The sequence below is a fragment of the Dama dama genome, chromosome 7 (genome assembly GCF_033118175.1).
Source record: "Dama dama isolate Ldn47 chromosome 7, ASM3311817v1, whole genome shotgun sequence".
NCBI classification, from domain to species: Eukaryota; Metazoa; Chordata; class Mammalia; order Artiodactyla; family Cervidae; genus Dama; species Dama dama.
In genome coordinates, this window is record NC_083687.1 from 5,901,207 (window position 1) to 5,923,378 (window position 22,172).

Consider the following 22,172-nt stretch of genomic DNA (forward strand, 5'->3'; position numbering starts at 1 on the left):
GGGACCATCATGGTGCAAAATGAAAACCGTAACAGTTGGAAGTTTTTCTTTAGTTCATCCCTTTTGTCTGCTCATCACTTTGAGGATCTGCAGACCATCTTGCTGTTGTTTTAGCCTGGATGGAAACATCTGCCATCAGTACCAGCTCTAACATGTGCAGTGTCTTTATTAATATGACATATAACAAGATAGGTGCTATTGAGGAAGTTCTGTGATGTGAAGTCAGTAAGTGAAGTTATTTAAGTGATCATACAGACTTCAAATTTCAAAATCAGATTGTTACTGAAAACAGGCAGAGGAGTGTGCAGGGTGTTGCCCTTGGGCAGCAGAGGGAGGAAGGACTCCACGCGCCCTTCACCCCACATGTGCATGCAGCAGCGCTGCGGGGCTCTGAGGGACCGGGGCGGGGTGGGGGGTTGCGGAGAGACTTCACCGCCCCCCTCCTGGTTCCTTTTGAACTTGGAACTCTGTTATTGTCTATTAAAAACAAATGAAGTGAAAACAAAAGCTTCATATTGTAAATACTTGAAACGTCACTAATTTACTAAGAAACTGGGTATACAGTCTGAGTAGATGAGCCTGTGGTCCATCAGTGTCAACATCTGTATTGTCCCTCACTTTATCCAGGGGTCTTTAGCACGTCTGCTGGGAGTCACTTGGGTCAGAATTCAAGTACCCTCAATGGTGGAGATGTCATTAACCTCAGGCCCAACAGACAGAGGACCAAGAAAAACCGAAATCCTTTCAGCAGCTGTAGCATACCCTAACAGGCCTCAGGGAGGAGGAAATGGAATTACATTGTGCAGTAAGACACATCCAGCTATCACGGTATGTTACACGATTTTTCGCAGACTTTGCACCTAATTGGCTGTCTGAAAATTGACAGACTTAAATGTTATTCTGCAGTGCTTTTCAGAATGGAGCAAGATCTCTGAAAAATTACTGCCCTGTGGACGCATTTTAATTTTTTTACATTAGACGAAGCTTCTCCTGTTATTGAAGGAATGATATAAGAAACATCAAAAACAGGTTTTGCTGAATTTGAAATGCAGAAACACATAAATAAAATGCCTAAATATATTGGTGTAGATTTTAATATTAGGGGTCAAGGAAAGATAGCAGGCATTCTTTTCTGAAATTGGTCATTTAGCTTTCCTGGGAAATAATACTGACTCTGAGTACTTAAAGAATCATATTGAAAGGCAAGCCCTGATCTTACCAGACTGCATTAGTGTGTATTACGATGTTACTTGTGCAATGTCTGTATATGTGGAACATGGAGGTGTGTGCACGCAGATCCTTGGTTCTGGAGTAAAGGAAGGTATGTGCAGTGTTTAAGGAAACATGGAATCTAACTTGTTCATTCATGAAATCATTTACACACTTACGTGTATGTTCTAAGTTTTTATTTTCAAATGAGAAATTCCAGATCAATACTTTGCAAAATGAGGTTGAATTTAAAAGTGCTTTGTGCCAAAAATCTCATACCTAATTCTCAGTGCTTTACCAGAATCTATACTGTTGATACTCTCTTTTAAAAGCAGCTTTCCTCTCTAACAGGGTAGATGAAAGAGGAGTATAAGTGCATTAGTGCTAGAGCCCCTCCCAGGTGGGGTTGGTCACGGGGCCTTTTCCACATCCCTACACGTGGGTGGCGGGCTCGAGCTGGCGGCTGCAGGACCCCCGCCCTGGGCAGCATGGCCACCCCACACCTGGGGCCTTTTGCTGTTGATAACACAATTCTGAACTTTTAGGATTATACTAGCAATTTTTTTAAACATATAAGAGGTGATTTTTTTTTTTTGTCTTAAACCACATTACGGATTTTATAATGCCCTGCAACTCTAAAGCTTCTTTTTGTTTACACATTTTTGTATGTTTTTTTCAGATTATAATTTTAAAATTTCTATAACCTTCAGTTTGTATAGCACTTTCTCAAGAGCTCTGTCAGCACCAAATACAAAGTAATTTAAGTGATTTTAATATGTAATCATGTGGCAGAGTATCCATTTTGTGATTTGGACAGTAGCTTTCCAACACAGATACATAATTGCATGAACTGTACTAAAACTGGTTATCATTCATCAATGACTTGTTTTTAACCCCTTGCAACACACACCTGGTCTTTACAGGATTTAAAAATATGTGAAAATAACTTTTCTTAGAAAGTGTGTCACCAAGTCATTTTTCATTATTTGTACTAAATGCATAATGTTTTATATATTCCTTTTGTATGTTTTCTTTTTAAGTCTGCCATCTGTACCAACCTCATCCCCCTGTCCAGATTAATGTTGAGAACAGAATATAATTTTTTAGGGCATGTCTTTCAATGGTCAGGAGTGAATGTTTGCTTTTCATAATATTGAAATAATCTGGCATTATCTATTACAAAGTAATATAAAATCTTTATTTTTATGCCACCAGTTGTCACCACTCCCACTGCTGGCAGTGGGGTAGGTGTTGGAGAAAATCCTGTTCCTGACGTTGGGTGCCCACTGGCAATTCATCTTCCCTTTTCTACTCTCTGGAAATACAGTCCCTTTAATTTTTGCACAAAATATATTTTTCAGCAAACAGTCTTTATAGCAGAAAAATCATACTATATAAAATGTTGTAGTTCTATTTCACATTAATTAAATGTATGTGGGTAAAGGTTTGTTATTTTTCTATATAAAAAATGTAATCTCTGATGATGGTTGGAGTTCCCTTGATATCTGTAATATAATCTTATGTACTTAGTTTTATTTTTTTAAGGAGAACTGGGATCTTTGTTACACGTTTGAATTTTTAATTTGCAATTCTGTATTTTACCTAACCATAATTGGTTAATTTAAATAATTAAATAGGCCCCCAAAATCAGCCCCAAGTTACCTTCTCAGTTTGCAAAACCTTCAAAATTGACACTAAATTTTTTTGCCCTGAGACCTTTAATTCTTTTAAATAACTACTAATTTCTGAACCGTGGCTGCTGAAGAAATAAGGCCCCAGGACACTGCATCTGTGCACTGATGCGCTTTTACATCATGGCTGGTCCTCGGCTGCGGTGTGGTCGCCTCGTCTCAGAATGCTCAGGATTCCTTTTCCCCTTTCAGTCTGCCTGTTGAATTAAGAGCATATAGAATGAAGCAACAGAATTATATTAAATCAGGCTAAATGGTTTCCTTTTTATCTGCTCAAAGTTGACAACACTCATGTACTTCTTCAAAACAAAGTGAAACTAACATTACAAAGAAGAGCCCGTCCCAGCATGGCCTGAGCGCACGCTGGTCTGGGTGTCCCCGGAGCTGGCCGTGCTGGGTATGGGCAGGACCACCGCAGGGCCCCTCTGTGCCCAGAGTCCAGGCTGGGCTCTCCTCCGAGATCCTGGACTCAGCTGCAGGACCTGACATCCCAACTTAAAGACTGTCAGATTTTTGCCTCCTTTTAAACACCTTTCAAATAGTTGACTGGTAACTTGCTGAGGTACTCCCATCACTAGGGTGTGTTTCTCTGGAAACAAAATGAACTGATCAGTGAAAACCTGTCCCACATGCAGTCATCTGGTGAACAAGGCAGTCCTGGGCTGAACTGGAGTGAATGGGAAGGGGAGGATTCACAGACGCTGACAGTCTTTGACAACCTGAGGAAAACCTGGTTGTCTGCTGATAAAGAAAAAGATGGAACAAAAAATCTTTTATGTAATAGTGAACCTGATGATAGCAAATGAGTTTGACAAATCAAGAGACTTTGCTACAGTTATCAGTAAGAATTAATGTCTCCCATGAGAGGAGAGATTTACGTAAGGTGGACTTGGGCTGGCATTGAAACTACCGTGAATGTCCTCAGATTGTAACTGCTTTTTATGAAAAGACATATAAATCTATAAAACCAGTCTGGAGCTTGAGTGTTTTTTTTCCCCCAGTGTGAAAAGTACCTACCTTTTAATGAAAACTGAATGTGATGTATTCATTTCGAAGTATTTGGGGAAGTTGAAGTTTGTGTATCAATAGGCACTAGCAGATAGTCTATAGTTGTGCTATTTATACAGATAAAAGAATAATCAATACACTGGTTATCCTTGTTAGTGGACAAAATGCAACCTAAATAAAGGTATTTCATATGTAATAGGAAAAATGCTCAATGCTGACAAGTTTTCAGCGAAACAGGTACTTTTTAATTATTGAAGACATATAAATTGATATAACTCTCATACAAAAAAACTTCGGAAACATATCAAGCCATGAAAATGCATACACCCTTTGACCCAGTAAAACCAGTTGCTAGGAATTTATATGAAGAAAATCAGAAACAAAGGAAGGAAGAAGCTTGGTGTACATAATCTGTTGCAGTAATAAGCAACAAACTGGAAACAGCCTCAACCTTCAGTAGGTGGAACGGAAGGTAAATTGTACAACTACACAGGATAGAGGTTTTTAAGTTGAGAATTAAATGCAAACTTTAAAACGGTATTTTTCTTTTTAAAGGCAAATTACAACATATAAAAATTTAAAGAAATTATGAATTTTGAAAAAGATGACGGGGATGAAGAAAATCAGAGGTGAAGTCTCCCATCTTATGTCATGTTTTCACGTCTTATTAAGAAATACATATTAGGAGTTGCATAAGCCTTTAAGTTCAAAATAATTTGATACAGATGACTAAAAACCTGCTGAAGGTGATGTGATGCAGGAAAGATTCCCTCCCATCCCTCCAAGCTCACTGCCGGGCTCACAGCAGAGGTGTGGTCAGTCAGCGTGTGGCTGCTTTAGGAACAGGCCGTCTGGTCAGCCGAAAGCCCTGCGTGCCCATGTGTCTGTAGACAAAGTCCAGGAGAGAACCATGATGCTTCTGCCCCTAGCCAAGCATGTGTTTCCCCACATGCTGTTATCCACAGAATAGTAAAATATAGATATATAGGAGGTGCTAGATCCTAGTACAAGACAAGAATTCAATCTAAAAACTTCTAGAAAGGTAATCAAAATATTTCTAATTTTAATTGTTATTCACAAAACTAACAACACAGATATTTTGTTCTTCAGAAATAACTATCAGTATTAAATGAGTGATATGTGACATACACAACTATTACCATTTAAGACAGTCCTTTATCCTTTTACGTGATTGTTTATGAGGACTGTTCGGCTTGAACACTAGTTGAATCTGGTGTCGGCGTTCTGCTGCAGCGTTTTGGCAGCAGCTCCTTTAGAATGCTCCAGCAGCTTGATGGCCTTGTCAGAGTTTTCAATGTTCCTGAGCAGGGTCTCTAGTCGTCTCTTGATTTTCTTCTGGTCCTCGAGAGCACAGCCGATCACGATGGACTGGAACTTTTGGTCCACCGGCCCCGCAGGAACCTCAGAGGAACAGGCGCTGTACAGAGACATCAGGTGACTCCGGGCATTTCCCAGGTCGTCCAGAAACTTGCTGACCACCTCATCGATGATCCGCGTGGCGTGCTTGAGGGACTCCTGCTGCTGGGGACTCCTGATTGTTTCCACTGAAACCTCCACAGTCAGGGTGCGTCCCATCAGACGGTTCGCAGTCAGATTTAATTCTTCTCGTTCTCCTAATCATAAAAAGTTTGAAATATCAATCAATATGAGACACACCTACATCTTTGTCAAGAACACTAAGGCATTTTGTGTGTGGATAAATCTAGCCTGCGAGCACCTATACGTTTCTTAAAGGTATATACTATTAGCAGTAAGATTAACTTAGGATGTCAGGGAAGACTGAGGGCAAGAGGAGGGAGAGGAGGGCCACAGAGGATGAGACGGCTGGATGACATCACTGACTCAGTGGACAGGAGTCTGAGCAAACTCAGGGAGACAGTGAAGGGCAGGGAGGCCTGGCGTGCTGCAGTCCATCGGGTTACAAGGAGTCGGACACGACTGAGCGACTGAACAGCATTAAGTGAAGAGGATCAGCCTGGACACCAGGTGACTGCCGTGGTCATCGTGTCTGCAGGGGCTGGGGCAGGTGTGCTGGTCAGCAGGAAATCAGATGCCCTGTGTCTACACGAGTATGTGCATTAGAGGAGCAAATAACTTTCCTTCTGCCTCTCGAGCTTTTGGCTGAAACCCTGTAATAAGACAGATTAACAAGCCAAAAAAAAAAAAAAACCCAGAAGCTCATTACCATGCAGACCTCATGTATACCTAGGAGACCCCCAGGGAAACAGGAACTCCAGGAGATGGCCCAGGCCTCCATCCTCAGGCAGAGATGGTGGGGAGGGAGGCGAGTTTCCAGGGCCCCAGAAAGAGGACCACGTAGGTGAGGTTTTTGTGAGACTCAGTAGGTGCCCCCGCCGGCGCAGAGGGAGACCCCTCAGAAGCAGAGGTTTCCTTTACCAAGTGTAAACGTCCATTTCCCTCACAAAACGGTGACCTCAGCTGTTTCCAGAGCTGCTCCAACGCCTGCGGTTTCTCAAAAATGGCCAGCCCAGGATAATCCTTAGGGCAGAGACACATTTACGGCGGCACATCCCGTGTGTCTGTGAGCACACCATTCTGGGCTCTGGTGGAGGAAACAGTGCCAAGACCCTGGGAGAAAGGCTGGCCCGAAACGAGGCGCTGACCTCATCCTGTCGGACCAACTCAGCCTGTGGTCTGAGTCTCGGCCAGCACGAGAAGGGTGCTGGGTCATCATCTCACTGCTTATTTGGAAGTGAGCAATCTGCGCCGCTCTGTGTAACTGGCTTCCAAGTTCACTGCTGGTTGGCCAGGACGCAGGGGAGAGACGAGATGCTGACCCACGGTAGCCATGTGACGGTTTGGGTCCCGACCTGGGCCGCGCCAGGCGGGGCCAGTCAGAGGGCACACCCAGCCCCCCGGGGCAGCCCGCCCTTTCTCCCGAAGGGGCTGCAGGGACCCCTGGCCTGGCCCTCCGCCCCCCCCCCCCCCCCCGTCACGCCTCACCCCACCTGCTCCTGTCCTCTGCCTGCCCCCACCCCCTCCACGGTCCCGCCGGGCGGGCTCACCGTCGCTGATCTGCCGCATGTCCTGGCTGTTCTGGATGCTGTGGATCATCTCCAGGAGCACCTCCTTTTCCTGCTCCACGGCCGTGGCCGCCTCCCGCAGAGCCTCCACCCTGCGGGCAGGGAGACCATCAGTGCAAGAAGCCTGCCCCCGTCCGCCTCTCCGTCCAGCTCACCTGTCAGGATGATCAGGGACACGCCCCTAACGCTTCACTCCTTTTTCTTTCCTATTCTCTACTCTTTCCCTTCTTCATCCACTTGCCCCATGGCTCCTAGTTGCCTCTCTGCTCACAGGGCAAGCATTGTTTAGTACTTTTCTATTTGTAGATAAAAATCTGTACTTGTTTACTCGCCTGTTTTCAATTTATTTATATCTCACTGCTTCTTCACTCAGCAGCATGTGTTACTAAGACCCGCTGGGTTCCCTTGTCTCCCAGCTCCCCTCACCACCCACCCGGGACTCCTGTGCCCTCGTGGCCCTGGGGACAGGCCCGGCTCAGGGTGCGTCCCCCCTGGACTCCCCTCCAGAGCAGCCGCACGGGGCAGCCCTGGGTCCCAGGAGCCCTGCCAGCCCTCGGCGTCCCCCAGCTGACAAGCGGTGTGTCAGTACTTAACCCGTGTTTCTTTCACTGCTGATAATTTTGGACATCTCTTTGTATCCCTGTGAGACAGCCTTTGCCTATCTTGCTCTTTCTTTTTTAAACTGGGGTTACTGTCCTCTTGCGTTATCTCCCATCTGACCCCATATAATCTGTGTCTGGGATGTCCTTCACTGAACACAGAGCCTTATTTTGAAGCGATCAGACCCATCTTTTTCTTGGTTTTGTTCTGCCTCCTGGCTCATGCAGTGACGTTCTGTTTCAGGGTCCTCCCATCCCGAGCTCGGGACATACTTGCCTACATCTCGTATTGACTCACTCTCTCACCTTTCTCATACTCATGTCTTCATCCATCCAGAATTCACCTCTGTTTGTGATTAGATAAAGATTTTGTTTTCTTTTCCTCCAAATAGTGAACCATTTCCCCCAACATTACCTACCCTAAATCCATCTTTTCCTCAATGATTTGCAGACTGTCTGCCTCTGAAATCGATTCCCAAGCACCACGTGCCCCAACTCCCCACCCAACCAGACACACATGCACTTACTACACAGACAGAGCCAGCGACTAAAGACCAAGGCTGTGAAATCATCAGAGCAAGAAAACAACCATGTGTGTTTGAAGTGCCACAAGTAAATAAGTCACCAACTTAACGCAAAATAAATGTGACAGACACGGCTCCAGTCCCCAGATCAGCCTTAGAGCACCTCCCTGGGCACAGCCGTGTTCTAGCACGTGTTCCTGCCATACAAGGGGGTCCCCGCCCCGCCCCAGCCGCACGCGGGCCTCTTCCCTACAGGCACCCACCTGTTACCCCCAAAATAGCACCAACACACTGTAAAGTCACAGGGTTTCAATTCTCGGGATACTAAATATATGCTGGACTCTGCTTGTAAGAGCCAGTGGAAGCACAGAGCTCGTAAGAACCTTGTGTGACAATGTGGTTGGAAAGCAGCTGGAGCCATGAGAACCCTACAGGACAGTGGCCACGCACCAGGCGGCCTCCCAGCGGCACGCGCGGCGCGCTCACACCTTCCCCACGAGCAGACTCGGCCTGGGCCACACGAAGGGGGTCGGGTGAGCACGAACAAGAAGCAGGCGACGAAAGTGACTCTAGTATTGAAATGGCACCTGAGTCACTGGTAAAGGAGACGATGCTGAAAGAAGAGCTGACTTTTCCAGCCCTCCTGAGTTTGTTCAAATATAAGATGATAAAGAGAAAATTGTTACTCTAAAGAAGTATGATAATTAATATAATTTATAATAGTATGTTCATGGAGTTGTTAACAAGAAAATGGCTTGAAAGGAGACACTCCTGAAAAAAATTTAATACATCTGTCATATAAAGATGTTTTGTCATTAAGTGAAACCAAATATAGGGGAAATTGGATGGAACTTTTCTCCCAAGGTTAGAAACTGCCAGGCATTTTCCCTGTGAAAAACATTTTATTTTTTCTAGCCTTTTTAGTATATGATTTTATGTAAACTTTTCATTTCACAGCAAAGATACAATTCCCTTCTTCAGCATGTAGATCCCCAGGGCTTTCTGGCAGCGTGGCCCTCTCATTGCTGCCCCTCAACCTCCTGAACATTCTTTATCCCTGGCCCAGGTCCGTTAGGTGATCCTTTTTCAAAAGCCAGTCCTTTTGGCAGAACTGTTTCCTTAGCAACTTCCTCCTTCCTCTCCCTTGAGTCGTTCAAAACTACATCCGTCTAGTGTATGGACTACATCACAGGCTTAGTTTCTTATTTTAAAAAGCCGGACCTGGGACTTCCCTGGTGGTGCGTGGCTAAGACTCCAAGCTCCCAGTGCAGGGGGTCCAGGCTGGACTGCTGGCCAGAGAACCAGACCCCACACGCTGCAACTGAAGATGCTGCATGCTGCCGTGAAGGCCGAGGAGCCGTGTGCTGCTGGGAAGGCCCAGGGCAGCCAAACGAGGATTTTCAAAAGCTGAGCCTCTGCTTAGTCTGCTTAGGTTATCCTGGTGCTATTTATCAGCCGTCGGTCTTACGTTCAACTCAACATGTGCGGTACTCAGCCACTTCAGTCGTGTCCGACTCTGATCCTATGGACTGCAGCCCACCAGGCTCCTCTGTCCATGGGATTCTTCAGGCAAGAACACTGGAGAGGGTTGCTGTGCCCTCCTCCAGGGGATCTTCCCAACCTAGGGATTGAACCTGCATCTCTTAGCTCCCCTGCATTGGCAAGTGGGTTGTTTTTTTTTTTACCACTAGCAACACCTGGGAAGCCCTAAATTCAACTCATATACACATCTTTTTGTCTTTTTCCCTTGCATTAGTTTTAAAACAGTTAGTTAGTAAATATTCAAATATTTCCCACCCACCCTTCCATGATTTTCCTGGAACTTTGCCCACAAGAGCGTTAGCCCATTTCACTTTATCCTTCACCTTCTTAACACATCACTGGACAATGCTCCTTGGCAGAGGGGACAGCTCTGTTTTTACTAGCTGATCCTGCAAGAGCTATGTGTCCAAATTGGGAAAGAACTGATCCCCAGAGCAAGGCTGGCCTGGGCTGTGCTCCTGGAAAACTCTCTGCATGAGATCACAACAAAGCTTTAACTACAGAGAAACTGTTCGGAATGTTCCGTGAGGACAAAATCGGGAGTGCGTGCCTCCTCGGCTGGTCTCGGCAGGCAGACCGGCCGCCCAGCAGGTGCCCTGTGCCGGGTGCGGGCCGCTGCTCACACCGGCTCCGCGGCCGCATCCTAGCTGAGTGGCCTCGAGCAGCTGCTGACATTCTCTCTGCCTCAGTTTCCTCCTCTGACACAGGGATCATGAGGTGGCGGGTGTGACTGAGTGAGGCAAGGTGGTACAGGGTGTAAGTCGCCTACTGAGAGCAGGGACTGAACTACGAGCCAATAGATGCAGAACCGCGAGTGTGGGGGGCTGGCTCCTACACCATTTCCTAGAGGAGATCTGCGCATCCCTGGCTTCTGGTACCCAGGGGCCCTGGAACCAATCCCTGCAGTCACCGAGGGACCACCGCGCAGCACATGCCCAGAACGGGGCCGTGAACACCGGCTACTGGGTGTCTTTATGCACTCAGCATTACGAACTCAGGATTGTAAGCAACAAGGCTCCCTAGTCATCACCCAAACAGTAGGGAACACTCACTACTGAGACGCCGATGTTAAAATGGGCCGAGGCTTTAGGGTCAGGAGCCAGTCCAGAGCAGAACGGCCTCAGGCGGCCACTCTCCTTCTGGACCTTCACTGCTGCTAAAGGAGATAATCGATGTCCTCCTCCTGCCTTGGAGGGTTTTGGAAGGTTCACATGATACTATCTGTGAGAAGTGACTTTTAAATTACAGGCTCTGACACAGTATTAACTAGCGTGCTGTCTTCTGGCTCCGGAGGTCGGGTCAGCCCAGCAGGAGACTCAGCTCAAGGCCCCCGGCCCCTGCCCCCGCCCTTGTTCCTTGGCCGCCCGGCAGGCCTCTGCGGACACAGGCGAGCAGCTGGCTCCCCATCCTGCTGTCCCCGGGGCTGCTCTCCACACCACACGGCCCAAGCATCTTCACCACCACCCAGAGCTTCAGGGCCACTCACACCCTGCAGAGATGGCACTCAACAGCCCCTGATCCAAGCCTGGATCTAAGTGGAATTTTCACCTCTTTCAGTAAAATCATATACTATTCCTACACTTTGAAATGTGACATACTAACTCAAAAAATTCAGGCATAAAGCATTAAGCTCTACAGCCACTTCTGAGCTCTTTTAACTTCTCAAGCCTCAATATCCCGCCTTGAGAATGAGGGTGACAAAATTCCCATAAAGGCACGGAACCTGTAGAGTCAGGCTGGTTAACTAAATACTTGTTGGAGGGTATCACTTATGAATTATGATCACTGCTAAAATGGTAACAATCATGAGCAAAGTGCTTGGAGCCACTGACAAATGGAAAAATCAGAGGCCATTTGCACTGGTCATGAAAACCCATAGAGAAAGACATCACCTTTTTAGGAGGAAGCAAAAAAGGAGGTCTAGTTTTGTGCTAACGCATTAGAAACAACTGGAGTTTCTTCAGTGATTTGTCAGATGCCATCAAACATTTGAAAGCACTTTAAACACCGTGGACACCAGTTCACATGGCAAGTCATGAAGCATTGACCATAATTCTATTTTCGATTTCATGTGGAAGGACAGTAAACACAGACCTCTAGGTAGAGTCTCTAATTTTCGGTCTGCCTAGGACACCGCTTTATTAGCCACCCTTAACATGAAATTAAATGACAGTACTAGTTAAGGTAACACATGAATGTTTCGTCTTCTTTTTAAACTTGATCTTCTGGGCCTGACTCTAGTTTCTGACAGCGCAGTGCTCTCTTCCATGACCCATGTGCCTTCATAAACTTCTCTATTTTTACTTAACCTTCCAAAACACTTCCTTAACTTTCTGTCAGCATCACTCTTTTACAAAGAAAGAAACAAAGCTCATCAGTCTAAAATTACTAGAAGAGTCCTTACAATGAACAACTGAACACATAGTTATCAGTCTCAGCTCAAGGGTTAATTCAGCAAGTGCTTAACCACTTGGACACGGTAATCAGAATTCATTTCACATTAAGGAAGCCCTAAAACACAGTATTTCAGACAAGAAACTTCCTCTTACAGATGAGCGCCTGCCCTATGTGAGGCATCAACTCAAGTCTCAGAACAATAACTCAGCTTCAAGAAAGGAAGCCTGGAAGAAAACATCCTTTCCTTCCAACTAGGGGAGAGCCCCCTGAAATGGCTGAGAACATGCCCTCAAAGTTCTTGAGACCAGAGACGCTGAGTCACTCGTTACGAACTGCTACATAAAATCATCCCCAGGAACTGATCTCGCTGTTCCACCTGCTTCAGCTGGAGAAGGACCCTTGTCACTCTTTGTGAAATCCTGGCGGTGGTGAGTGTCTCATTTTCTGAGAAGACATTGTTTCTTTCTGTACTAATACACTAAAAAGAACTATACAATAAATGACAAAAGTCAACATGAATATTAATAAATGATAATAAGGGCCTCATTTGGTTATTAATATACTTTAGACTATCAAACAGATCCCTCGTCCTGTTTTGAGATAAAGACACATACGCAGCCCTTCTTAAAATTTTGTCTTACATATATTCCTTTGCTCAGAGTCTGGTAACTATGGGAAAAATTCCCTGTGGTTTTAGGGAGTTTTGGACGCCTTGGTAAGATTTGCCTGTAGTTACACCTGCACACAATTTACACTAACTTCAGTGACAATAAACGGCTATTGGAAGTACAGGAGTCTTCATTCACTGTTAGAGGAAAAATTAATTCCCAAATTTCTTACAAATTATTTAGGAATCCCATACAAGCCGGTGACTACATTTGTCACTAAGGAGTGTCCCAGCACCGGTTTCTATAGGAATTGACAGCACAGCCTGTAAAGAATTTAGGGAGAGCCGGGGTGAGGCACTCTGTGCTCTGGGAAAACTGGCAAAACAGGCTGTCAGGTTTTCAGGAAAATCTAAGGAACTCAGATTCCTGCAACTTCCCAAATTCAGAAAAGCACTAAAAGCCTTAAAGGAGACAGCAGCTCCTTCTGACCGGTGGTAACCTCTGCGCGCCTGACCCCGGGCCCTGCTCCAAAGTCACATCCTCGCTGACCTCGGCCCGACCCTCGCCGCCAGGACCTCCCTCTGCGCGCTGACCGCCGTGGACACGCCGACCATAGGGACACCCCGCCCGGGAGGGAGCGCTGCGGCTCGGACTCTGGCCGCCGGCCGGCTCTGGAAGGTGGGACGGCGCCCGGGGAGGCCGAGCGCGGCTGGGGCGGGGGGGACACCTGTCCGCTGTTCTCGGGCCTGAGGCCAGACGGATTTTTCTGTTTTCCAAAGAGCTCGGTCGCCCAGCACGGGAACCACTAACCGGCCCCGGTCCTAAAACCGCACGCGGCGGGGAGTGGGCCGGAAGCACCTGGCCCCACGCGGAAGGTTCTGGAAGCTCCGCGGCGGCACAGCCGTCGTCTCGAGTCACGTCCCCCCAACCTCCTCTGCTCCGGGTCTCGCGGTCCCGGCGCTCGGGGCCGCCGGAGGGTGGGGGGGCCGCCGCGCCGACACAGCGCCGCGCTGCCCTCCGCGGGGCCGAGGCTGCCCCGCCGCTCCGCCCTCGCCCCCAGGTCCTCGCCCGCCGCTCCGTCCCCGCGCGCCCCCCGCCCCGCGCACCTGAGCTCCAGCTGGTCCAGGCTCTCGAGCAGGCGGCTGGAGCGGTCGGCCATGGACGAGGAGCGGCAGAAGCGGCCCTCGTTGGCCTTGGCGCTGATCCTCGCCTGAGCCATCTGCGCCGGGCTGGCGGCCCGAGGTCACCGCCGTCCCCACGCGTCAGCCGTCTCCTCGGACGCGCCGCCCGTAAACCCGGAGTCGGGGGCCGGGGCACCCGGGTGAGGGCGCGAGGGCTTGGCGGCCGGACTCCGACCGCGCGTGCTGCCTCGGGGGCGGCGCGCCAGGGCGGCTCCGCGTGGCGCCAGGCCCGGCCCCCGCCCCGAGCACGCCCCGGGGCGGGGCCCGCGCTACCCACGCCCTCGCCCCGCCCCGCCCGCGGAGGCTCCGCCCCCAAACACGGTCGGGGCGGGGCTTGCGTCAACCACGCCCCCACCCTGCCTGGCCCGCGGGGCCCCGCCCCTAATCACCCCCCGGGGCGGGCCCGCGCAAGCCCCGCCCTCATCCCGCCCCGCGGAGGCCCCGCCCTCGCCCCGCCCCGGGGCCTCCTGCCGCGAGGAAGGAGTCCTTCGCGCAGCAGTGGTTCCCGGGCACCTTCCCGAGGTGAGAACCGGAGTTTGGACGCCAACAGCGAAGCCGACAGGGCAGAAGACAAAAAGCCGCCCTGTCCAGCTGCGTGTAGAGGGCAAGGTGAACCTCATCGTTTTCATACCCACTCTCATGAAAGCATTTGTAATGACTTCTCTGTTTAAAAGTTATTGGTTGGAATTTGAGTGAAATGATTGCTATTTAAGGCCGTTTCAAGCCCCATTTGTATAAACCTACTGTTATGAGAAGACTATGGTGACCTTCACGGCCACCGTGAAGGTCAGGGAGTTGAGTGGTGGCGGGGCAGGAGCACACTTGACTTGGCTCGCGTTTCCTCGTGGCTCTCTGCCCCGCAGTACGCGGAGGGGATAATAACAGTTCAAGGCTGGAGCCCAGCCTTTAATCTGAGATCAAAGTCGAGGTACTTGAACAGAGACGAGGCCCCTAAGGCTAGATCCCAGCTCCTCTGAACTCTAATTCACAACTGCTGTAAGGGATCATCTGGCCTCATTAGACCTTTTATCGTATCATGACAAACCTGGAATCCTTAGACATTTTGTGAATGGTCTGAAAGTCTATCGTGCTGGCCTCTGTCACACCTCAGACTCGGTGGACTCCAACTCCAGAGAATACCCAGGCCCGCCTTCACTCCCACTGGGCCAGCATCCCAGCCCCGCCCTCCCATCTGGTCTGGTGCCGTTTGCACCACTGTCTGTGCTCAGCTCAGCAGCTACAGTGATCCAGAATAAGGCACAGCACACGACTCCTCAGAGACCTTCAGCGGCTCCTCACTTGTGAAATGAGTAAAAGCCAAGGCCTTCGGAAGAGGCCTCAGAGGACTCTTGTCTCCAGCTGCCTGCACTAGCCTTCTTACTTTGCATGTCTGGATAAGCTCAGTCCCTGCCTTCAGGCCTTTGCTCAAGTTCACTAAGGCCCCCGACCGCTCCAGTACAAACAGCAAGCCCCCGCTCTCCCTACCGGTCCTGCTCAGCTCATTCGTGCGGCTGCCTCCTTCCTCCTCTCAGCACTGCCCCCAGGTGTGCGCCACTGAGGAGGTGAGGGCTTCGTTTTGCTCACTGATGTATTTCAAGTGCTTAGAATAGTCGCTGAGAAATGTACTCAATGACAAAAGTACTCAATAAATACTTTGTGAGTGAAAGAACAAATGGTTTAAAAGAAATTTAAAAGAAAAAAATTGATGGAGAAAAGGAAAGCTCTTTAAGTCGAGGCCTATGCTAGCTATGGAGTCTCTGGTTGCCCTGCCCAAGGAGTCCAGGAGAGTCCTTGCACCTTGTTCTTGGGAGAGGTCTGAGTGGCCAATGGTCAGGAGGACAAGGAGTAGGAAGAAAGGGTTGGGCTGGTAGGATACCAAGCATCCAAAAACAAAGTCTTTAAAACAGAGGAACTTTTATTTAAGACAATCAATGATACCGCCAACCAGATGCTCTCAGTACATTACCTATATATCCTTTTTAAAATAAACATTGTCATTCATCATTTCTTTGACAAAAGCAGTTATTCAGGTATAAAAAGGCATCACAATAAAAACTTTTTAAAAGAAAAAAAAACCTATCACAGTAAAATGAAAGACGAATAAAAGCAAACAAGCATCGTTGTCAGAAACATTTACTCTTCATAATATTCCCCATTACTTTGTGTAACATCCACTCCCCTCCATGTGTCTAAGTTCAAATTATGAAGTAATTCAAAAATGATTTTTAATTTTGTAGTAAGCAGAAATACAATCAGTGACAATTATTAAAACACTAAGCAACCCAATGACCTTATTTTAAGGATCATGATGACTACCGGTTCCCCACTGTGTCTCTCTGTACCATCACACCCCATGAGTGTCCCAGCAACACAGCTGCCCCCGCCCGGGGGGCGCCTCCAGCACAGCCGTCTCCTTCTGGACACCCGTCCAAGCACCCACTGCGGAGCAGGCTCCCCAGATGTCTCTAAGGTCCAGCTCTGTAACCACCTCCCAAAGCCTTAAACTACTCTAACAAACTAAAGTACAGTGTGCTCACTTTGGAAAAATGACTAGGACATTCTCAAGCTATGATGTCTACTTAAAAAGCAAGCAGGGAGACAGAACTGGCAGCTTAAGAAAGAAAGAACACAAACTGGTTTCCAATGTGGACTGAAAAGATGTAATATAGTAAGAGTAAGACAAGTCACACTATGTAACACTAAATTATCTAGTTGCAGAGGAAGACCAGAGTTCTAGCTATGATTTTTTTGTTTTAAAGAAAAATTTATATTTATAGAAAATTTTAAGTTTGGTAGGTAACTACTACTCAAAACTTTTAGGGATGACATTTCTGGTCAAATAACATGAAGTATATTCACAAAGGTTGTATGACAAGCCCCTTCTTAGTCTTCTAATTATATAACATTTTTTATTATTCATCATGAGGCTTCAACATTTAAAAATTAAATATGTAATACCAACTGTAGAAAATTGACATTTTAATGAATAACTAAAATGAAGATACTTCCATATGAAATAAAAATTTTAAACGGTTAAGGAAGATTACTCCTGAGTAGACTTTCAACATTATTTTCTAAAGAATACTATGTTTACACAAATATATATATATATAAAAAGGACTAATATTAAAAGTATGCCTAATTCTATGCAAAGACTTTTACATCATTCCCTTTAAACAGTAATTAATACAAATCATATGAAAGTCAAAGTAGGTAAAAAGAATGGAAAAAGTTTCTTTTTACTACTTTCAAAGAAATTAGGTTGGTTTTCTTTTTCATTCCAGCAACGCACAGCTCTAATTAAAGCAGGACTATACATCTGAGTGAAAGCCACAAAGAGCATTGCTCATAAAATTTTTCATCTGTTTTCACCATCAGTTTCCTTTACTCTCTTCTAATAATCATAAAAAGACCTCAAAGATAATATATATTAGTGCCACATGAGAAGTAAAATTTACAGAAAAAATGAGCTATGATAGCTTTATTTATATTCATTTTCACTCTTAAAAAAAATAAACTAGAATCATCTGTACAGTACAAATAAAATTAAAGAACCAATTCTATTTGGGAAACATATAAACAATAGTCAAGGGCTTCATTTCTTTTTTTAAAATCCTTTTAACCTAAGTATATGAATTCAAGGTTACCTGGGAAACATGATACCTATATTAGAGTATATGATTTGTATTTGCGTTAACATATATTCTGTTCCTCTATACATTTTTGCAAATGGCACAAAAACACAAAGCAATATGAGTTTGAACATACAACAGCAAAAACAGTGTGTTTTCAAATACATTTGTACTAGTAGATTTCTGGTCTCCTTTAGAAAACAAACTCAAGAATTCATCATCCTGAGTTCTCTTCAAGGCCACTTGATGTTGTGTGGTAATACCTTTAGTTACATTTCCTCAAGACTTCTTCTAATAGCTTCTTCTAATTCCACATCTGCATTAAAAAAGAGAATTTTAACATTTACAGCAGAAAACTGATAAAAATGTACTTAATGTAAGTCTCATCAACTATATCTGTATTTTCAGGAAGGAAAGGAAATACAACTTGGAGAAACTGAAGATAACTTGGCAGTTTCTTCATCATAAAATTTGACTGTTTTGAAATATGAGAATCTGGATATGATCTTAAGCTGAATTATAATATATCTGAGCTTAATATGCTAAGAAACTTATAAGTTATTTCCATTTAGGGACACAGAAAGACAACAAAATTCTAGAATGACTGACAGGTAATCACCAGACTCAACAGGGGAAAAAAGAGTATCTATTTCCAAAAAGATCTGACGTAATAAATATAAAACTTACCAGTGGAAAAAGAAAGGCACAATCATGAAATGGCAAAACCTCAAAAGCTATTAAAATTTTAGTTTTAACTTTTCTAGTATCTAAGACAAAGAGTCAAATTCAAGGCTATATAATATCCTCTGAGAAGCATTTATTATATATACATATGCACTCACTGAATAAATCTATTGAATGCCCACTGTATACCAGGCACAAAATACAGCAGTGAACAAGACAGACATTCTTGGGTTCACTGGTCTTTTTCTCCATTTCCTGAGAATGATGGGTAATTAGGTGTCAGTTCCTTGGCCTTCACTAGCTTCTCACACCAGGTGTATCTAATCCTGTCCAGTCCACGGTCTCCCGGAGTCTCCTGGGTTCACAAGCACAATGATTGCTCTAATATGCAGCCACCTCTCCCTATGAGCTGGGGCACTAGTGTTACATCGTCAGGAATTTAAAACACTACAAGCTACTCTGTGTTAAAGCTAGATTCTAGGTCAGTGCATTGCCCTAAGATGAATTCAAAGGGATGAAGAAATGTACAGAAAAGCCAAGATGCTCTTAGCAAACAAAGAAGAAAAAGGTGACAAGATTTGTTTTTATGAAAACTTATTACAAAGTTATAGTAATTAAGAACGTGGTTCCAGTGCAAGAGGGTTTCCCTGGGGACTCAGCAGTAAAGAATCCGACTGCCAGTGCAAGAGATGCAGGTTCGATCCCTGGGTCAGGAAGATCCCCTGGAGAAGGAAATGGCAACACACTCCAGTATTCTTGCCTGGGAAATCTCAGTCCATTGGGTCGGGTAGCAAAGAGCCGGACACGACTTAGTGACTAAACTACAACACACCAGTCCAAGAACTGGTGAACAGATCAAAGAGGCAGCACAGACAGCTCTATGGAAACCTGACCGATGACAGAGGCGGCCTTGCGGAATGGTGTGGCAAGGTGGGATTTTAAATACATGATGGAGGGACAACTGGTAGGCCATATGGAAAAAAAAATAAATTTACCCCTACCTTATGGAATATACAAAAATACATTTCAGATTTACTGTGTGTTTACTGTATAAGAGCAAAGGTGAAACACAAAACAACAAAGGTGAAAACAAGAACATGGTCAGGACCTTAGTGCAGGGAAAGATTTATTAAACAGGATTCAAAAACATTATGAAAAAGCATGGCACTTCGGAATGCATTAAAATTACTTTAATCCATCAAAAGTGAGAGTGTAAAAAGACAAGACATAAAGAGAAAATATTTGCAATACACACATCTTACACCTAGAAAGATTTTCAACTCAGAAAAATCAGTAAAAAGATAAGTCAAAACTGTCAAGAAATCTGCAAAGGCACTGGCAAAAGATGTCAAAAGGCCAAGTAAACATTATTCATCAGAAAAATGTAAATTCAAACCACAAAAAAATGCCTATCACTAGGTAAAATTAAAAAGACCAATAATTCAATGATTAGTGAAAATGTAGATCAATAGGAGCTCACAGTAACTACTGGAATGAAAAAAACATGGAACAACTCTACTTTTGTTAAAAACCTTGCCATAATCTACTAGAGCTGAATGTCAGCAAGTCTCCACCTCAGTATATATTCCTAGAAATGTGGGAATTATTTGCAACAGCCAACAAATGTCTGTAAGTGATACATGAATTGATTTATGTGTAAAATTATCATATAGGTACTGGAAATGAACAAACCAAAGCTACATGCTAACAATCAGATGAATCTGTAAAACAATGTTAACTAAAGGCATTCAGACACAAAGCATCAGTAATACGAACCATGACTGTGCTGTTCAGTATGATGCACACTGACTATATGTGGCTATTTGTGCTTTAATTAACTGAAATTAAGTGAGGGGAACTGATCTAGGGAACTGATCATTGTGGGCTGAAGTGTGCCCCCTCAAGATATGTCCTTACCCTGGTACCTGTGAATGTGACCTAATTTGGAAATAGGGTCTTTGTGGGTGTGACCAAGATGAGGTCACTAGGGTGAGCCCTAATTCAACATGACTGACGTCCTTATTGGAAGAAAACACCACGTGAAGATGGACACTCAGGGAGAAGATGGCCCCAGGATGGACGGAGAGACACACAGATGCATCTACAAGCCCAGGAATGCCTACTGTAGGATAAGGGGGTTAGAGAAGGAGAGGTTCAGAAAAAGACGGAGACCAGCACTTTACAGGAACAGATCACCTTTAACGAGGCGAGAAGGGGCAGCAGTCAGATTAGGAGCTGCTGCACTGACCCAAGAAAAGAGTAAGTATATACAGGCATGTATGTGGAAAGCTACTGTCTTAAGGGGGCCTGTTCTCCAAGGTTGTTCGAGTAGTTATCTCTTATGAACAGCTGGGGCAAGGAAGTTTGGAGACTGGCCAGAGGCTGGACTGGCTGGGAGCTGGGCGTAATCAACCTAATGTCCATTTTTCCTTTGGGTGAGAGAGTTCTTTGTTTTGCATTAGAATGGTGGGGAGGACCAGGAGGGTCCAGGCCCAGGCTACCTCGAGCCATGCAACTTTCCCTCACCTACAGCTGACAGTAACCACCAGAATCTGGGAGCAGCACCACGGCCCTGCCAACAGCCTGACCTGAGATGGGTGAACTCGACAACTGAGAGACAATTTCTGTTGTTTTAAGCCACCTAGTTTGTGGCACTTAGGTGAGCAGCCCCAGGAAATCAATCCACTGGCAATACTCTTTTTTAATCTGAAAGATGGTCACCTCTTTTTTAAGATGTTTTATACAATTTCTGTGTGCATTATATACACACATACACACAGAGAAAACCAGAAATCTGGAGGACCAGCATATAAGTTGGGGAAAAGAATCAGAGCTGAAGTGTTCCAGAGTCCATTTATTGTTTCATGGAGGCAGACAACATGTACATATACTTTACTCTTTAAATTACATATAAAAAATGTGATAAAATGCCAAGGTAACCACAGAAAGAACAGAAACACACACACAGCATACACACCAATTGGAAAAAACAAAAAGAGAAAGCTAAGAATGAAATAGCAGAAGTATATACAAAAACATTAACATCTACAGTGACCTTACAGGAATTAAACTTGACAGTTAAAATGGATAAAAATGAAAGCAACTAAGTGGTTCCACTTCCAATAACAGTAGAGTAGCTTATATTGGATTAATTCTCCCCTACATAACAATTATAAACTATTTTAAGGCACTAAAGAACAACAAAAATCAGGTAGAAACAGGACAGAAGTTAATTATTGAAATAAATGAATTACACAGGGCTAAATATGCAGCTTTACGCTTTGTGTTGTTCCTCTTTTGCCTTAGGGCATGCCTACATCCCTGGGAAACCAGACGCAAACTGAGGAGTCAGAGACAGATGACAGAGAGGGTGCGAGGGGGAGCTGGCGGCAGAAGGGCAGGAACGGCAGAGAGAGATCCCAGCAGAGATGAGAAAGTAATAGAAGAGAATCCTCCGAATCTACAAATCCTTGGTTGACTTCTGAACTCTGCATACACGAGAGAGGACCCAAGATTGTCGGTGAGAAACAGCAGTTGGAAAGCTAAAAGAAGCAAGCGACTGTTGCCTGCTGTGGCGGAGAAAGAGTTTGGTGTCCAAGTCCAGCAAGTTAACTACCTACAAGAAAAAAAAAAAATTCCTCAGAGGAAGTTAACAGAATTCTGAGAATCTATAATTTACATCACAAACATCCAGCATACATAAAAAATCATGTGACTTGCAAAGAAACAAGAAATGTGAGGCACAGTCAAGAGGAAGAGCAGTCAAAAGAAACTGACCCCCAAGATAATCAAGCTCCTGGAATTAACAGAAGAGAGATTTAAGAAACGTTAAAAATATTTTTAAGGACATAAGGTTGAGTGGATAAGAAATCTCAACAGAGAAATAAAAACTATTAAAAAGAAAATGAAGCAGATATTCTACAACTGAGAAACACATGTTTGAAAATTTACTAAGTCAGCTTAACACTGGAGGTGGTAAAGGTTGAACAATAAACTTGAAGACTGAACAATAGAAATGATCAAATATGAAGA

General features: G+C 45.2%; 3 protein-coding genes across 9 annotated transcripts in view; 1 reads left to right on the forward strand and 2 right to left on the reverse strand.

The window, feature by feature from the left end:
- Positions 1–3,870, forward strand: part of RAB23 (RAB23, member RAS oncogene family) — a 34,408-nt gene extending 30,538 nt beyond the window's left edge. For 2 of the 3 annotated variants that reach the window (XM_061146338.1, XM_061146337.1), the window contains exon 7: positions 628–3,870. In XM_061146338.1, coding sequence (XP_061002321.1) covers positions 628–767 — 140 coding nt within the window. In that variant the 3' untranslated portion in view covers positions 768–3,870. The remainder of the gene's footprint in view (positions 1–627) is intronic. The other variant, XR_009693533.1, reaches the window with a different exon arrangement.
- Positions 3,871–4,130: 260 nt separating this feature from the next.
- On the reverse strand, positions 4,131–14,012 carry BAG2 (BAG cochaperone 2). Its single transcript, XM_061146339.1, has 3 exons — positions 13,750–14,012; positions 6,956–7,065; positions 4,131–5,542 (listed from the first exon to the last, which is right to left on the reverse strand). The coding sequence occupies exons 1-3, from the start codon at positions 13,860–13,862 to the stop codon at positions 5,130–5,132; spliced, it is 636 nt and encodes a 211-aa protein (XP_061002322.1). The 5' UTR covers positions 13,863–14,012; the 3' UTR covers positions 4,131–5,129.
- Positions 14,013–15,721: 1,709 nt separating this feature from the next.
- ZNF451 (zinc finger protein 451) overlaps positions 15,722–22,172 on the reverse strand; it is a 126,776-nt gene continuing 120,325 nt past the window's right edge. For all 5 annotated transcript variants that reach the window (XM_061146334.1, XM_061146333.1, XM_061146332.1 and 2 more), the window contains one exon: positions 15,722–17,772. In XM_061146334.1, coding sequence (XP_061002317.1) covers positions 17,761–17,772 — 12 coding nt within the window. In that variant the 3' untranslated portion in view covers positions 15,722–17,760. The remainder of the gene's footprint in view (positions 17,773–22,172) is intronic.